General features: G+C 38.3%; 2 protein-coding genes across 2 annotated transcripts; one reads left to right on the top strand and one right to left on the bottom strand.

Moving 5' to 3' along the window:
* Window positions 1–546: 546 nt before the first annotated feature.
* ngdn (neuroguidin, EIF4E binding protein) lies at window positions 547–4673 on the bottom strand. The gene is made up of 11 exons (XM_062441349.1): window positions 4653–4673; window positions 4362–4421; window positions 3930–4001; window positions 3347–3484; window positions 3155–3239; window positions 2953–3005; window positions 2727–2844; window positions 2337–2511; window positions 2048–2201; window positions 1304–1367; window positions 547–742 (listed from the first exon to the last, which is right to left on the bottom strand). Exons 1-11 carry the CDS (start codon window positions 4671–4673, stop codon window positions 723–725), a joined length of 960 nt encoding a protein of 319 aa, XP_062297333.1. The 3' UTR covers window positions 547–722.
* Window positions 4674–5879: 1206 nt separating this feature from the next.
* Window positions 5880–9869, top strand: cebp1 (CCAAT/enhancer binding protein (C/EBP) 1). The gene is made up of 3 exons (XM_062441348.1): window positions 5880–6004; window positions 7342–7653; window positions 7756–9869. Exons 1-3 carry the CDS (start codon window positions 6002–6004, stop codon window positions 8059–8061), a joined length of 621 nt encoding a protein of 206 aa, XP_062297332.1. The 5' UTR covers window positions 5880–6001; the 3' UTR covers window positions 8062–9869.
* The last annotated feature ends 2729 nt before the right edge of the window (window positions 9870–12598 follow it).

The following is a 12598-nucleotide window of genomic DNA, read 5'->3' as shown; positions in this document are numbered from 1 at the left end:
TTATACTATTCAATAGAGAACCAGTACTATATATTTTGATCAACATGGCAAAACTGACTGATAATGTAGGCAGTAGATAATTGTACATAATTTGCATGAATGTGTCAAACAGTACAGTCTGACCATACTGTACAAAACTTAATACAATGTTAGCATATATTTGAGGTGACATACTGGAATTTTTAGTCAGGTAGTGATGGTGGGCTTGTGAATTCCTGAAGGGGCGTGCTGAAACAAGCAGGCTTTACATTTGCAACATACTAAAACATTTGTCTTGTGGTCAGTTGGCTGCTGTTTGTATGCTGCACCAGGTTGTGATTAGATGTTAAAGCAGCATCGGCCTGGATTGAATGTCTATAATATGTCCTTTATCTCATTTCAATGTTCACAGCTCTTATAGAGAGTAATTTAGACAATGGAGGAGGTAAAAGAAAAAAAATGAATTTTAAAATTCACTCAGGATTTCAGTGATTTAATCATACTTGATAAATGTGTGTTACCTCTGACAATAAGGCAGTCTGAGATGATTGAAACATGACATACAGATACAACTTAACAGTAAATGTTTATTCCACAAACGTGAAAAACTATGCAAAGCTTTTGGAAAATGTATACATGTTGACAACCGGCTTGTTGGTAATAGAATCCTTTAAACTGACATGATGGCTCCTCTTCTTGTCATCATTTGGTCTTTGAACATTGTCGGGCGCCACGGTTCAGATCTATTTATGCTTCTTGAAAGCTGCAGAGAAAGAAAACAAGTGATCATTAAGATGAAACAGGCTCATAATGCAGATAATAGCTATGACTGAATGCTGCTTTTCCATTTCTTAGTGCTGTTCAGCTATAGAGAGGTGATCATGTAAATAAGTATTTATGACAAAATCTGAAAAAGAAAATAGGATTTTTGGTTTAGAACTTAGTAATTGAAGTGACAAAACCCCTAAAATCATCGAAATGCAGCTAGTTTTAATAATCAAATACATTTTTAAGCAAAAATGAGAAATATTTGATGGTTCCTGGTTTTTTTCTTGGTCTCCTACATCATAGCTTATTTAAGATGTCATCTTGTTCTCTAGGATATTGTGATAACCCTGCCATTAAATTGATTATGAAAATAATTATCAGTTGCAGCCCTGAATCCTGAAGAGGAGGCACTAAATACAGATACAAGATGGTAAAGGTTTTCAGTAAACTGACCATAACTTTGTGTTTTTTACTGTCACATCTGACTTGTGTGTGTAGATGTGTCAAAATGCCATGAAATCCATTTTTACTGCTTAGCATATTTAAATGTCCTTACCTCTTCTTTTAGTTTTCTTCTTCATGAGTTTCTTCTTTTTCTTGGGGCGAGGGTTGTCCCCATCCTGCGCCAATAAAGATTAAAATGTTAGAACCAGCAGTTGCATTAAGAATGTGATCGAAATAAAACGAGACACAATGGTCCCATTCATACTGGATGGAGATGGGCCTGTTAGTGACATCCTTTAGTGGCGTCTTATGTTGTCCAGTACAAGATCTAAACATAGCACGAGGATTTTTCCAAGTCTTCTTAAATACATTTAACTGAATGAATTTTCCACATCTGCAAGCGGTGGAACAGACTATCAGCATGAGACTGCCGGCCAGTGATTACTCTCACTCATTAGTACTTTTTATGACAGCAGGCTGTAGACACACAGTGTAGCTGTTGCCAACAATGCTGCCAGCACAGCACCAGACAACTGAGTCACCAAGATACCCAGACCTCTTCAAAACACACAACAGCGCTGTTCTGTCCAACATTAATTGTGTGCTGGTGGCAGCCAAAGTTGCATAATAGTCAATATAAATAATTTGGTGTGTCCCGCTGTTTTAAGCCCAGACTCCGTTAGGAATCCAACCAATACACACTCCAAAGAAACTGCAACCTCCACCTTAAAACTCCCAATCAATTCCTGTCTGAGCCTGTATGACGGGAAATTTACAAATATTAATTTAACTGTCTGGACCGAACTTTTGAATTAACACCAGCAAATAAGATACAGATGTTACAGTATGAGCTCACCTGGCCGCCCTCGCCACCTGTCAGCGCTGTGATGTCACTGAAGTGTGTGATCCCGCTCAGCTGGCCGGACATAGACATCATGCCTCTCTTTTTGGAGTTCTTCTGACGACTCGGCATGTTGAGACGCACCATCATCGACTCCTCATAATTTTTCCTGTGAAGAGGAAAAGACAATTATTGGAAAACATGATCATCGTCACGTTATTTCTTTTTGAGTGTGTTTATACAAATATGATTTCTGTTAAACCACCCCACATCATGTCTTAATAACACGTAGGAGAGTAAAAACCTGTGGAGCTCCTCGCGGCTGTCCCGCTCGCTCTGGAAGTCTTGTCGGTCCCTGATCTCATCGGGGGCGTCGCTGTACTGCTGTCGAAGCTCCTGGATCACAGAACTTCTGAGGGCTGCTCGCCGCTGACGCTCCACCTGAGCTTTCTTCTTGTCTGCTTCTGTCATGTCACCATCTAGAGGAAAAAGAATGGGATAACAAATAAGTACAGGTTTTATAAATTTTACTTTTGGATAAGTAGAGGAGATATGCTGCTTTCTAGATTCTTTACAATCTTTTAACTTGCACAAAATAAAACCTTTTTATTCTATTAATAAAAAGGCAGACTGTAATAATATTTTTATAACAAAGAGAAAGACAAAAACTCTTCAAAAAATACACAAACATTACCATAATGCACTGGGGCGATCTTGGGCGGTACATATCTCCTGCCACTAGAGTGAGCTGCTCTCTTCTCTGAGTCCGCCTTGTTGTCAGCATCACCTTCAGACTCCTCAGATTCACTCAGCTGTTTAATTTATGAAGCAAGTAAGAATAAAAAAACTCAGCCTGCCACAAAAATATCTCTGCAGTATCTGAATAACAGTTTTAATTTATGAGGATTTTTTGGCCTTACTTTGCTGATGAGATTCTCAGGGTTAGGACGCAGCTGCAGTGGGTCATTTTCAGCTAAAAATCAACACAAACAAAAGACAGGTTATACACTGAAACGTGCATGTGAAACATGGAAGGAAATCTCTCTACAAGTCTGATATTTGACATGTGTCCTAAATCAAATCTTTCATTTTCATTACTGCTGGAAGCCACGCCAGTCTCACCTAAGCTGCCAGTGATAGCTGTGCGCACCAGTTTATCAATCTGGTATTTCAGTTTGTGGTCTAGCGGTCGCATCTTCTCCAAGACCTTTAAAAAAAAAAAAAAAAGCAGTAAAGGGGTGAAAGGTTATTAAATATCATGCCAGGTGAAAAGATGAGTTTATTGTTCGTTGTGTGTTCGTACAAACATCTCACCGTTCTAATTGTGACCACTCTGTTCAAGGCTTCACTGTCCTTTATTTTGCCTCCTTCTGTTTTGATGCTAATCAGATGAGTGAGGTCTTGAAGGTAGAAGAGCAGCAGGTGATACCGAAGGTCCAAAAAAGACAAACCCTGCAGGCAGAGAGGGCAGACAGTCAGGGGCTCAAAGAAACAAAGACTCAGACTGCAACTACAGCCAGTTTACTTATTGATTAATCTCACACTTTTCAAAGAGCCCAAATTGCTTGTTTTGTTTTGACCAACAGTTTAATCAGTATTTATGAAAAACAAGTGACTAAATAACAAATTATCAGTCATGACAACCATTTATTTATGATAAATATGTTGATCAAATCTGCTTAGACAAGCAGCAGGATGTTTCTCTGTATTCAGTCTCTTATTTTGTTCCAGTTTAAGTAACTAGTTCTAGATCTTGTGACTGTACAAATGGAGTCTCAAGCAGCATAATTTCCTTCTTGTGATGGTCCAAACATGCTGGTGCATACAGTAAGAATCCTTAGAAAATACAAACACATCTGGTGTGTACTTTTGGAGCTCTGATGAAGCTTTTACTCACCTTCGATGTCTTAAACACCCCATCTTTGACATTTTTTAGCAAGCTGCGGACATGACTTGTGACTGAAGCCACCTACAAAGAAAGATTTCATGGATCTGTAAGCGGGTTTAAACAGCGTTAAGGTGTTTTGCTACGATGTACTCAGTCATAAGTGTAAGTGATGAATAAACAGACAATTTCTATTTCCATTATAATTATTATTTAACTCTGAGTGAGAGGACAACTTCAGCAATTATATGGGATTGAACCAACAATGTAAATATAATAGTTTCAGTACTAACTAGTCTGATGTGTCATGACATGAGAAATATATTGTTAAGAATTTGTTTACATATCTTAAACAAAAATAATTACATTTGGGACTGTTAATTCACCATGACTTCAATAAAAACATTCAAAAAGTATTTCCACAACATAACAGACATACTGTACCTGCTCTGTGAGAGTATTAAGCAGCTGTACAGCCTTTGGCAAATCACTTCCAATCAAATCCTGTAAGACAGTGAAAAGACATACAAGAAAGAACTGTTAGCTGGAAGCTAGCTGGTTAGCCAAAGTCTTTACAAATGAAACAGCTATTATCCCTCACTCTACTCAAGCTCACGTTAAGACACAGTCTACGCGTACACATTCAGTCGTCTGAATGGTCTATTAAGTTGACAAAAGTCATGGAAATATAATAAAAATGCTTTATTGACTAGCAGCATGCTAAGCTCAACTCACGTTGTCAATAGTGGAAGCCATTTTGATTTTATTGAGAATACGGAAGCCGCAGAAGGACAGAGTCGAAGCAGCGCCTGATTTGCTTGTCATGCGTTTGCACTGTTCCAATAACAATTAGAGCTCATGGCATGCTGTTATAATGTTACTATGTTTCACTGGTCACTTAATTAGAGCTCATAATGTTATAATGTTACAATGTTGCACTGGTCAGTTAATTAGAGCTCATACTGTTATGATGTGACAATGTTGCATTGGTCAGTCAATTAGAGCTCATACTGTTATAATGTGACAATGTTGCATTGGTCAGTCAATTAGAGCTCATACTGTTATAATGTTGCACTGCTCAGTCAATTAGAGCTCATACTGTTATAGTGTTACAATGTTGCACTTGTCAGTTAATCAGAACTCATACTGTTATAGTGTTACAATGTTGCACTGGTCAGTCAATTAGAGCTCATACTGTTATAATGTTGCACTGGTCAGTCAATTAGAGCTCATACTGTTATAGTGTTACAATGTTGCACTTGTCAGTTAATCAGAACTCATACTGTTATAGTGTTACAATGTTGCACTGCTCAGTCAATTAGAGCGCATACTGTTATAGTGTTACAATGTTGCACTTGTCAGTTAATTAGAGCTCATACTGTTATAGTGTTACAATGTTGCACTGCTCAGTCAATTAGAGTGCATACTGTTATAGTGTTACAATGTTGCACTTGTCAGTTAATTAGAGCTCATACTGTTATAGTGTTACAATGTTGCACTGGTCAGTCAACTAGAGCTCATACTGTTATAGTGTTACAATGTTGCACTTGTCAGTTAATTAGAGCTCATACTGTTATAGTGTTACAATGTTGCATTGGTCAGTCAACTAAAGCGCATACTGTTATAATGTTACAATGTTGCACTGGTCGGTTATTTAGAGCTCACTCTGTCATAATGTTACAAGTTACAATGTTGCTCTGTTCAGACAATTAGAGCTAGAACTGCTATAATTTTACAAATCTCTTACATTTAGCAGAACATCTCTGTCTGTGTGTGTGTGTGTGTGTGTGTGTGTGTGTGTGTGTGTGTGTGTGTGTGTGTGTGTGTGTGTGTGTGTGTGTGTGTGTGTGTGTGGTGGGGGTGGGTGTGTTTGACAGAGAGAGAGAGAGAGAGAGAGAGAGAGAGAGAGAGAGAGAGAGAGAGAGAGAGAGAGAGAGAGAGAGAGAGAGAGAGAGAGAGAGGGGAAGTGATGGTGTGATAATCACAGGAGTACCTGTCTGGCTTATTTTCAGACCATTTGCAGAGTGTCAGACTGTCAGAGGACAGCCTGAAAAATATTCTGAGAGTTTGTGGAGAGATAAGTCATGGTAAGTCTGTTCAGAATTTATTCATGTGGGGAAATTTTATACCAATATTAAACAAACATAGATGTACTTTTATACTATAGGTGCTTTATAATGTGTCTTAGATTTAGTATAATCAGTCATTGTTTTTTCTCTTTTTGAACAGAAGATATATGGAGATATTTAAAGCTCTTTTCTTGTAATTTATATTTTATTTGATAAAGTGACTGTTAGTGTCAGCTAGAGTCAGGTTCAGAGCTTTACAGACATATACTATAACAATGACCGTTGGTCTCAAATAATTCATTTTCATTCATGGTTTGCAAGCTGTAGTGTTTGTTTCTTTCTGCCTTACTTTGCTGTTTATTGTATGATTTGTCTTGTGCCTACGCAGATCTGTATTTACTTTTACTACTTACTTACAATTAAGAACATTACATCCTGAGGGTTAACGTTTTTTTGTCTTTAACGCCCATGCAAAAAAGTATCTTACACATTTTATTGTAATTTGGTTGTTTCATTAAACCAAATAATATTTGTATATACCCAATCATCACCAATCATTTTTTATATATTGGATGTCTTACTTGATAATATGTCTTTATCTTAAGAAGATAAGATGTATAGATGGCGAGTTGAAGACATTTGTATCTGTGGTTAGTGCTGGAAGAAGAATTACAATCCTTTATTTAAGTAAAAGTAGCAACACCACGCTGTAAAACCCTATTACCTTACTTGAGTAAAGGTACAAAACCAGTTAAGTATCAGTAAAATGTGCTTAAAGTATCAAAAGTACACCATGTACAGCAAAATGAGCTCTTTCAACGTGTTGAATTGTAATAAGTTGTATTTGATTATCATCAACAGTGTATTGACAATTATAAACAGGATTATACTGTTGTAGTTGGTTGGGGTGGGGCTAATTATAATTACTATATCTATAGTTGTGTAGTTTAATCTATAACAATGCATGATATTTTATAAGATCTCATGTTTTATATCTAAAATCTTAATCTGAGATCCATTTGATAATTAAAGGTGTCACATAAATGTAGCAAAGTAAAAAATACATTACAGTATTAAATACATTAAATACAGTATTTGCCTCTGACATGTAGTGAGGGTGTATAAAATGGAAACCACTCATCTGCTACTTCTTTACACACTAATGACTATCCTCCTTCTTCCTTTTTTTTGGGTCTCTTTTTTCCCTCCATGTTACTTCTGTGACTATCAGAGTGTTTTCTATTTGTATGTTGTACATTGGATTTAGTTTGTGTTGTTAATTTGAAAAAAGGGATTAACAAAAAAATAAAAATAAATTAAACTTAAATCCCATTTTGTTCCCTGAACCCCAACAGATGTCTGATTCCAGGGTGTCCTCCGTCATCCAGGAGTGGGTGAGCTCATACCCGGGTCAGCCCCACACCCACTCCCACACCCAGACCCTGAACCCCACCACTTCCAACATGGCTGGTTCGACCAATCAGCTGACTCCGATGGACATGATCTCGTACAGTCAGTCTCAGGGGCTGGTCAGGGGGGGCGGTGAGGACAGAGTGGCTGAGCAGATGATGGGAATGTCGTACCTGCCGTACACGTCGCCCTGTCTCAGCAACAACTCGAGCGCAGGGAGCACAAACCACCACCAGAGCCATATCAACACTCAACAGGTGAGACAGAGGGTTTTTACACATTTTCTGAGTGTGATACCTAAAATGAAACTTCATCATTCTTCTCCATAACTAAGACATGTATGATATTCTCACCTGCAGGACTTCTCTCCCTTCCTCCTGCCAACCCTGCGGGCTCCAGTGACCAAGAGGAGCATCAGCAAGGACAGTGCAGAGTACCGCATGCGACGTGAGAGGAACAACATCGCAGTGAGAAAGAGCCGGGATAAGGCCCGCAGGAGGATCCTGCTGACCCAGCAGAGGGCCATGCAGTTGCAGGAGGAAAACCAGAAGCTGCAGATGCGAATAGGGCAGCTGACACAGGAGCTGGACACTCTCAAACACATCCTGTCGCAGCGGCACCAGCAGGGTACCGAGGACGGAGGAGCGGGGGAGTCTACTCTTTGAACACAGCCAAGAAGCACATGTTTACCTGGTATTCACATCTAATTACAAGCATCAGATTAATCATTAATATGTCTAGTCAGACCCCCCAGACTCAAACCCCAAAGTCTCCTCATTAATTTCTCAAATAGTCTCCAAAAAGGCAAACATTTGTGATAATTCAGGAAATAAAAGTTACTCGTAGAAATCCAGAAGGGGCTAAGTCAAGAGAAGCTGGGACTTTCTTTATATTCCAGCAGATGTTTCACCTCTCATCCATAAGGCTTCTTTTAGCCCTTCTTAGCGAGTCTGGATGTATGATATACTTAACATCACTTATAGAAGTAGATTTGAGAATGCATTACTCTGTGGAGGGTAAAATTGAAAAGACAGAAAGCATGACACACTAGTCGTAGTTAGCACTGAGAACACTGAGGTCATGTCCTCTGTGTTTGCTGTCCAACCAGGGGGAGATTATGGTCAACTCGCTGAGATTCTCACTCCTTAGTCGCCATTTCTGCGCCTGTCATGTTTTCTGTTCTGGTATTGATTACTGTTGCAGATTTAACACTTGACATTTGCAGTCATTTTTGAAACAATTCAATTTACAGTAAAACATTATTTCTACCCTTTGACTGTGGATTTTGTCGGGCTAATGACGAGACCCCGCAAGCTGGGTGAAAAGATATCTCCTAGCCGACTTGTTCGTGTCAGTGACTTTTGTTAGTATGCGACTTGTGCTTCCAACAAACTTGATTTTTGTTTTTTGTTTTCAAAAACCCTCATGTTTCAGTCCTGAACCGATATTTTTCTAACATTACCTGTAATCCCACTACATAATGTGCCCTTGCTTTTGGCCTCTGTAGTTTCTGTTTCCTAAAGGCCAAACTCTTTATATACAGGGTCTCACTCTTGCTACGACCCCATGCACGCCGCTTCAACATGTGGAGAAAGCAGAAGCTCGACAGACATGCTGTGGTTAGTTATTATTGCTAAAATAGTGTCAGAGTTCAAGAACGTCACGTAAATTTCTGGCTAAATTTCTGAGATCGGAAATAGACAGTATAACAGTTAACTGAGTGAATAAAATGTAAGTAAAATAAATCACGATTATTTAGAGTCTGAGACTTTGTTTTTGGTGTTTTTCTGGGTGAGAGGGGACTTACTCATGATTACTGTAGGAAAAAGTGTGATGGATTTGAATGTAAATTCTCTTGAGTCATTGTATATTCAAAATTGTGAGTGTTGCGACCTGAGAGCACACAGAAATCTTAGAGAAGTGGCTGAATCTGTAAACATATACACCTTTTACACTTGTAAAACAGCTACGTTATATAGGAAGAGGGTTTTAAGGAGATTTTGATGTACTGCAGATCTAAAAATCCAAAATATTGGACAAATGAGCCCAAAAACAAAAAGTCATCAAGTTATAAAGCTGCATACTTCAATTTAGCAAATTCCAAAACTCACTTATGGCTCTTGAAGGCAGCATCTTCACATAAGTACTGTATATAGACTGTCTTATCATCTACCTGATACTTCTACTCATAGTCAGAGATGAGTGTAAGTGTTGTTTGCTCAATAGCGTTACACAACAGCCTGTGGTTTCCAGGGGATTCAATGAAATCTAAGTGCTTCTCTCTGTATACTCTTATCTCTATGGGATTACTTGAAAAGATTTTAACACATGTAAAGATATTATCTTTGGTGTTGTCAATGTGTTATATATACATTTATAGTAATACACTGCTGAAGAGATACTTTGTCAATTTTTTTTACCTAAAAAAATGCTGGTGCCTATATTGTATGCAACATGGTCTTTTATGTCTACTATTTCCCTATATATAAAAACTGTAACAAGTGATTCTAATTTTACATTAAAATATATACACAGCATATTTAAATATGCCTTTGGTTATTGAAGCAGCTTCCTCAAATAGCCTTTACACATGCAACAACATCCAGCTTTCATTACAGCACAATGCACCCTTAAACAACACATCTTTCTTATAGAAAATGGTGTGATATAACCCAAGTATCTATTCTGCAATGTGTCTATAATCAGGGAACATGAAATGCACCTGCCACATTATTTACCATAAGTTGTCTACCCACAGAAACGGACGTCATGCCATGGACCGTTGTTCACCAGCGGTTTCCCTTTGTGGGATGGGCAAGATTTCAACACAGCGGAGGACGGAGATGAGCAGCGCAGAGATAGTATCAGTGTTTCGGGCTGCCAGGGCCTTCCTGTGGCTGTGATGGTAGTGAAGGGACACAGAGATAGGAGACACAGAGGAGGGGGTGGGGGTAGCCAGCCAGACACATTTTATATAAATCTTTGCCCAAAACAATTGTTGCATCATATTATATTTATATCTTATATATTTGGGGTAAAACATGTTCAATACTGTATTAAAACCAAAAGCAGTTCTTGAAGTTTGGTTCATAAGGGTTGAGGCATGTTGGAATTATCACTCTTATTATGATATTTAAAAAAATAACCAAAAGCACACATGTTCCATGTCTAATGTCCTCTTTGACTCTCATGTTATGAATATCACAAGTATATAAAACAGCATATAAGTATATAAATAAATAAAAAAAGGCTTTTCAGGATGGCTGTTATATAGCTGGTTTAGGAACTGAGAACAAATGAAGCAACATGGATGTTACACCTTCTTACATAGTAAAGATATTTTGTCATTATTACCAGTTACTACTTAAACATTACAATAACACAAGGTGTCCTTTGACATTGACGGTAACCCCAGTTTGAGTCCAATCAGGGATTTTTGTTGCACGTGTTATCCCCATCTCCCCTCACATTTCCTGTCACCTCCCCACTGTTCGCTATATTATAACAGAAACACCTGTCTGAGGATTAAACTGTTAATTTGCAATCACTAAACCGATCTGAACACACGAACAACACTATATTAATCAGAGCATGCACCTTTAATGTGTCTGCATTTTATGAATTCTGCAGTTTAATGAATCCAGCAGGAATGAAACCTAATCAACTATTACTGAGCACAGTTCTTCACAGATAATACGTATCTCTAGTAGATTATACAGGCTGCAAACATGGATGAATAAAAGCTGATTGTGTGTAAATTCAGGAGTTTTGTTCCAATATGGGGTGAAAGCATCAGAGAATATAATAAATTAAAGTGCCTTTTATTGTGAAAAGACTTTGAATAGTGAAAATACATGGTTGATAAAATGTCAGAATTTTTACAAACTGGATCCTCTGGCCTCATGATAAACATTAACTTGATGTTTTTTGTCACTTTAGTAATGAACTACTAATTTACAAAGGAGAGTGAAAGTGTGCTACAGGCTACTTACTGCCTGTCATGTACTGAGCGGCACATAATGACTTCTTGTGTGACCGTGTCTGTTGAAATGTCCCACAGTGTTGTGTGGAGCAATATGTGGTCCCAGGACTGCAACATCTCCACAGAGTGAAGAAAGACTGTATTTCACCTAATCCTTAGCAAGTTACCCAACAGCAAGCAGACCATATGAGCCCCACCACAACCCCAGTGAACCAGCTCTAATCTTAGAATTGCTGTCAATTAAAGATATGTTTAGTTTTTATGGTAGTGGTCGAGCATCCACCGAGACAGCTGGAGCAGAGACTGACCGAACATGCACACGACACAAGATGGAGTCCAAATATGGGAGGCATTAACTTTTCACCTTTGTTTCAGCACTTCCGCACTCCACATTCATACGTTCACAACTAGAGGCAGCTCAGTATAACTCTGCAGTGAAACACTGAGTTTCTTTCCCTTCAGGTTCCCACCGTGTCTTCAAAAAACTTCCCAGTATCAAGTTAATCAATATGCAATAATTTGATGTTGGTGGATGATCTGTTGTACCCTGGTGCTTTTTTTTTTTAAATGGAAGAGTTTGATCCCTCTCTAAGACAGCCCATATTTTATATTTTACTTTGTTTTATACAGGATTTTAATGCTGTTGAGGCAGCAGTAGAAATCCCCGCTAATGTTCATTATCTGTAATACATCAGTCTTATCTTGGTATTTAGAGGGGAAGTGGCAGCCATCATTGTGCTCTGTGGGCGACACACACACATTCACTGTGATGACAGAAGACATTGATATTATTAGATGGGGGGGGGTGTTTTCTGTTAGATTTAATGTCAGTGTTACCACTTTATGATCCTCTTTAACTTAGGAAAAAAGCTTTCTAGTGTTTGGCAGAATTCACATTTACAACCATGCCTGTGCTGCTCATGTGGAGCCACTTCTGGCTACTGCAACACCAGTGGAACAAACTGGTTTGGTGCCACCAAGTGTAGCTTAACAGTCATTACCACCAGCGTTTCATATTTGCCATTTAGTCACCTTTTATATTATAATATTGACTATGGTGTGCTACGATTTATTTGAATAACTAGATCTACAATTCTTTACATGTAAATAACCACTGTAAACGTGCATATCAAGACTATATAACATGTTTTTGTCTAATCAATTAAATTGTGTGATTCTGTGTGTGTGTGTGTGTGTGTGAGAGAGAGAGAGAGAGAGTG

Source organism: Scomber scombrus, chromosome 20, assembly GCF_963691925.1.
Source record: "Scomber scombrus chromosome 20, fScoSco1.1, whole genome shotgun sequence".
NCBI lineage: Eukaryota > Metazoa > Chordata > Actinopteri > Scombriformes > Scombridae > Scomber > Scomber scombrus.
This window is presented reverse-complemented; position numbering and strand designations above follow the sequence as displayed.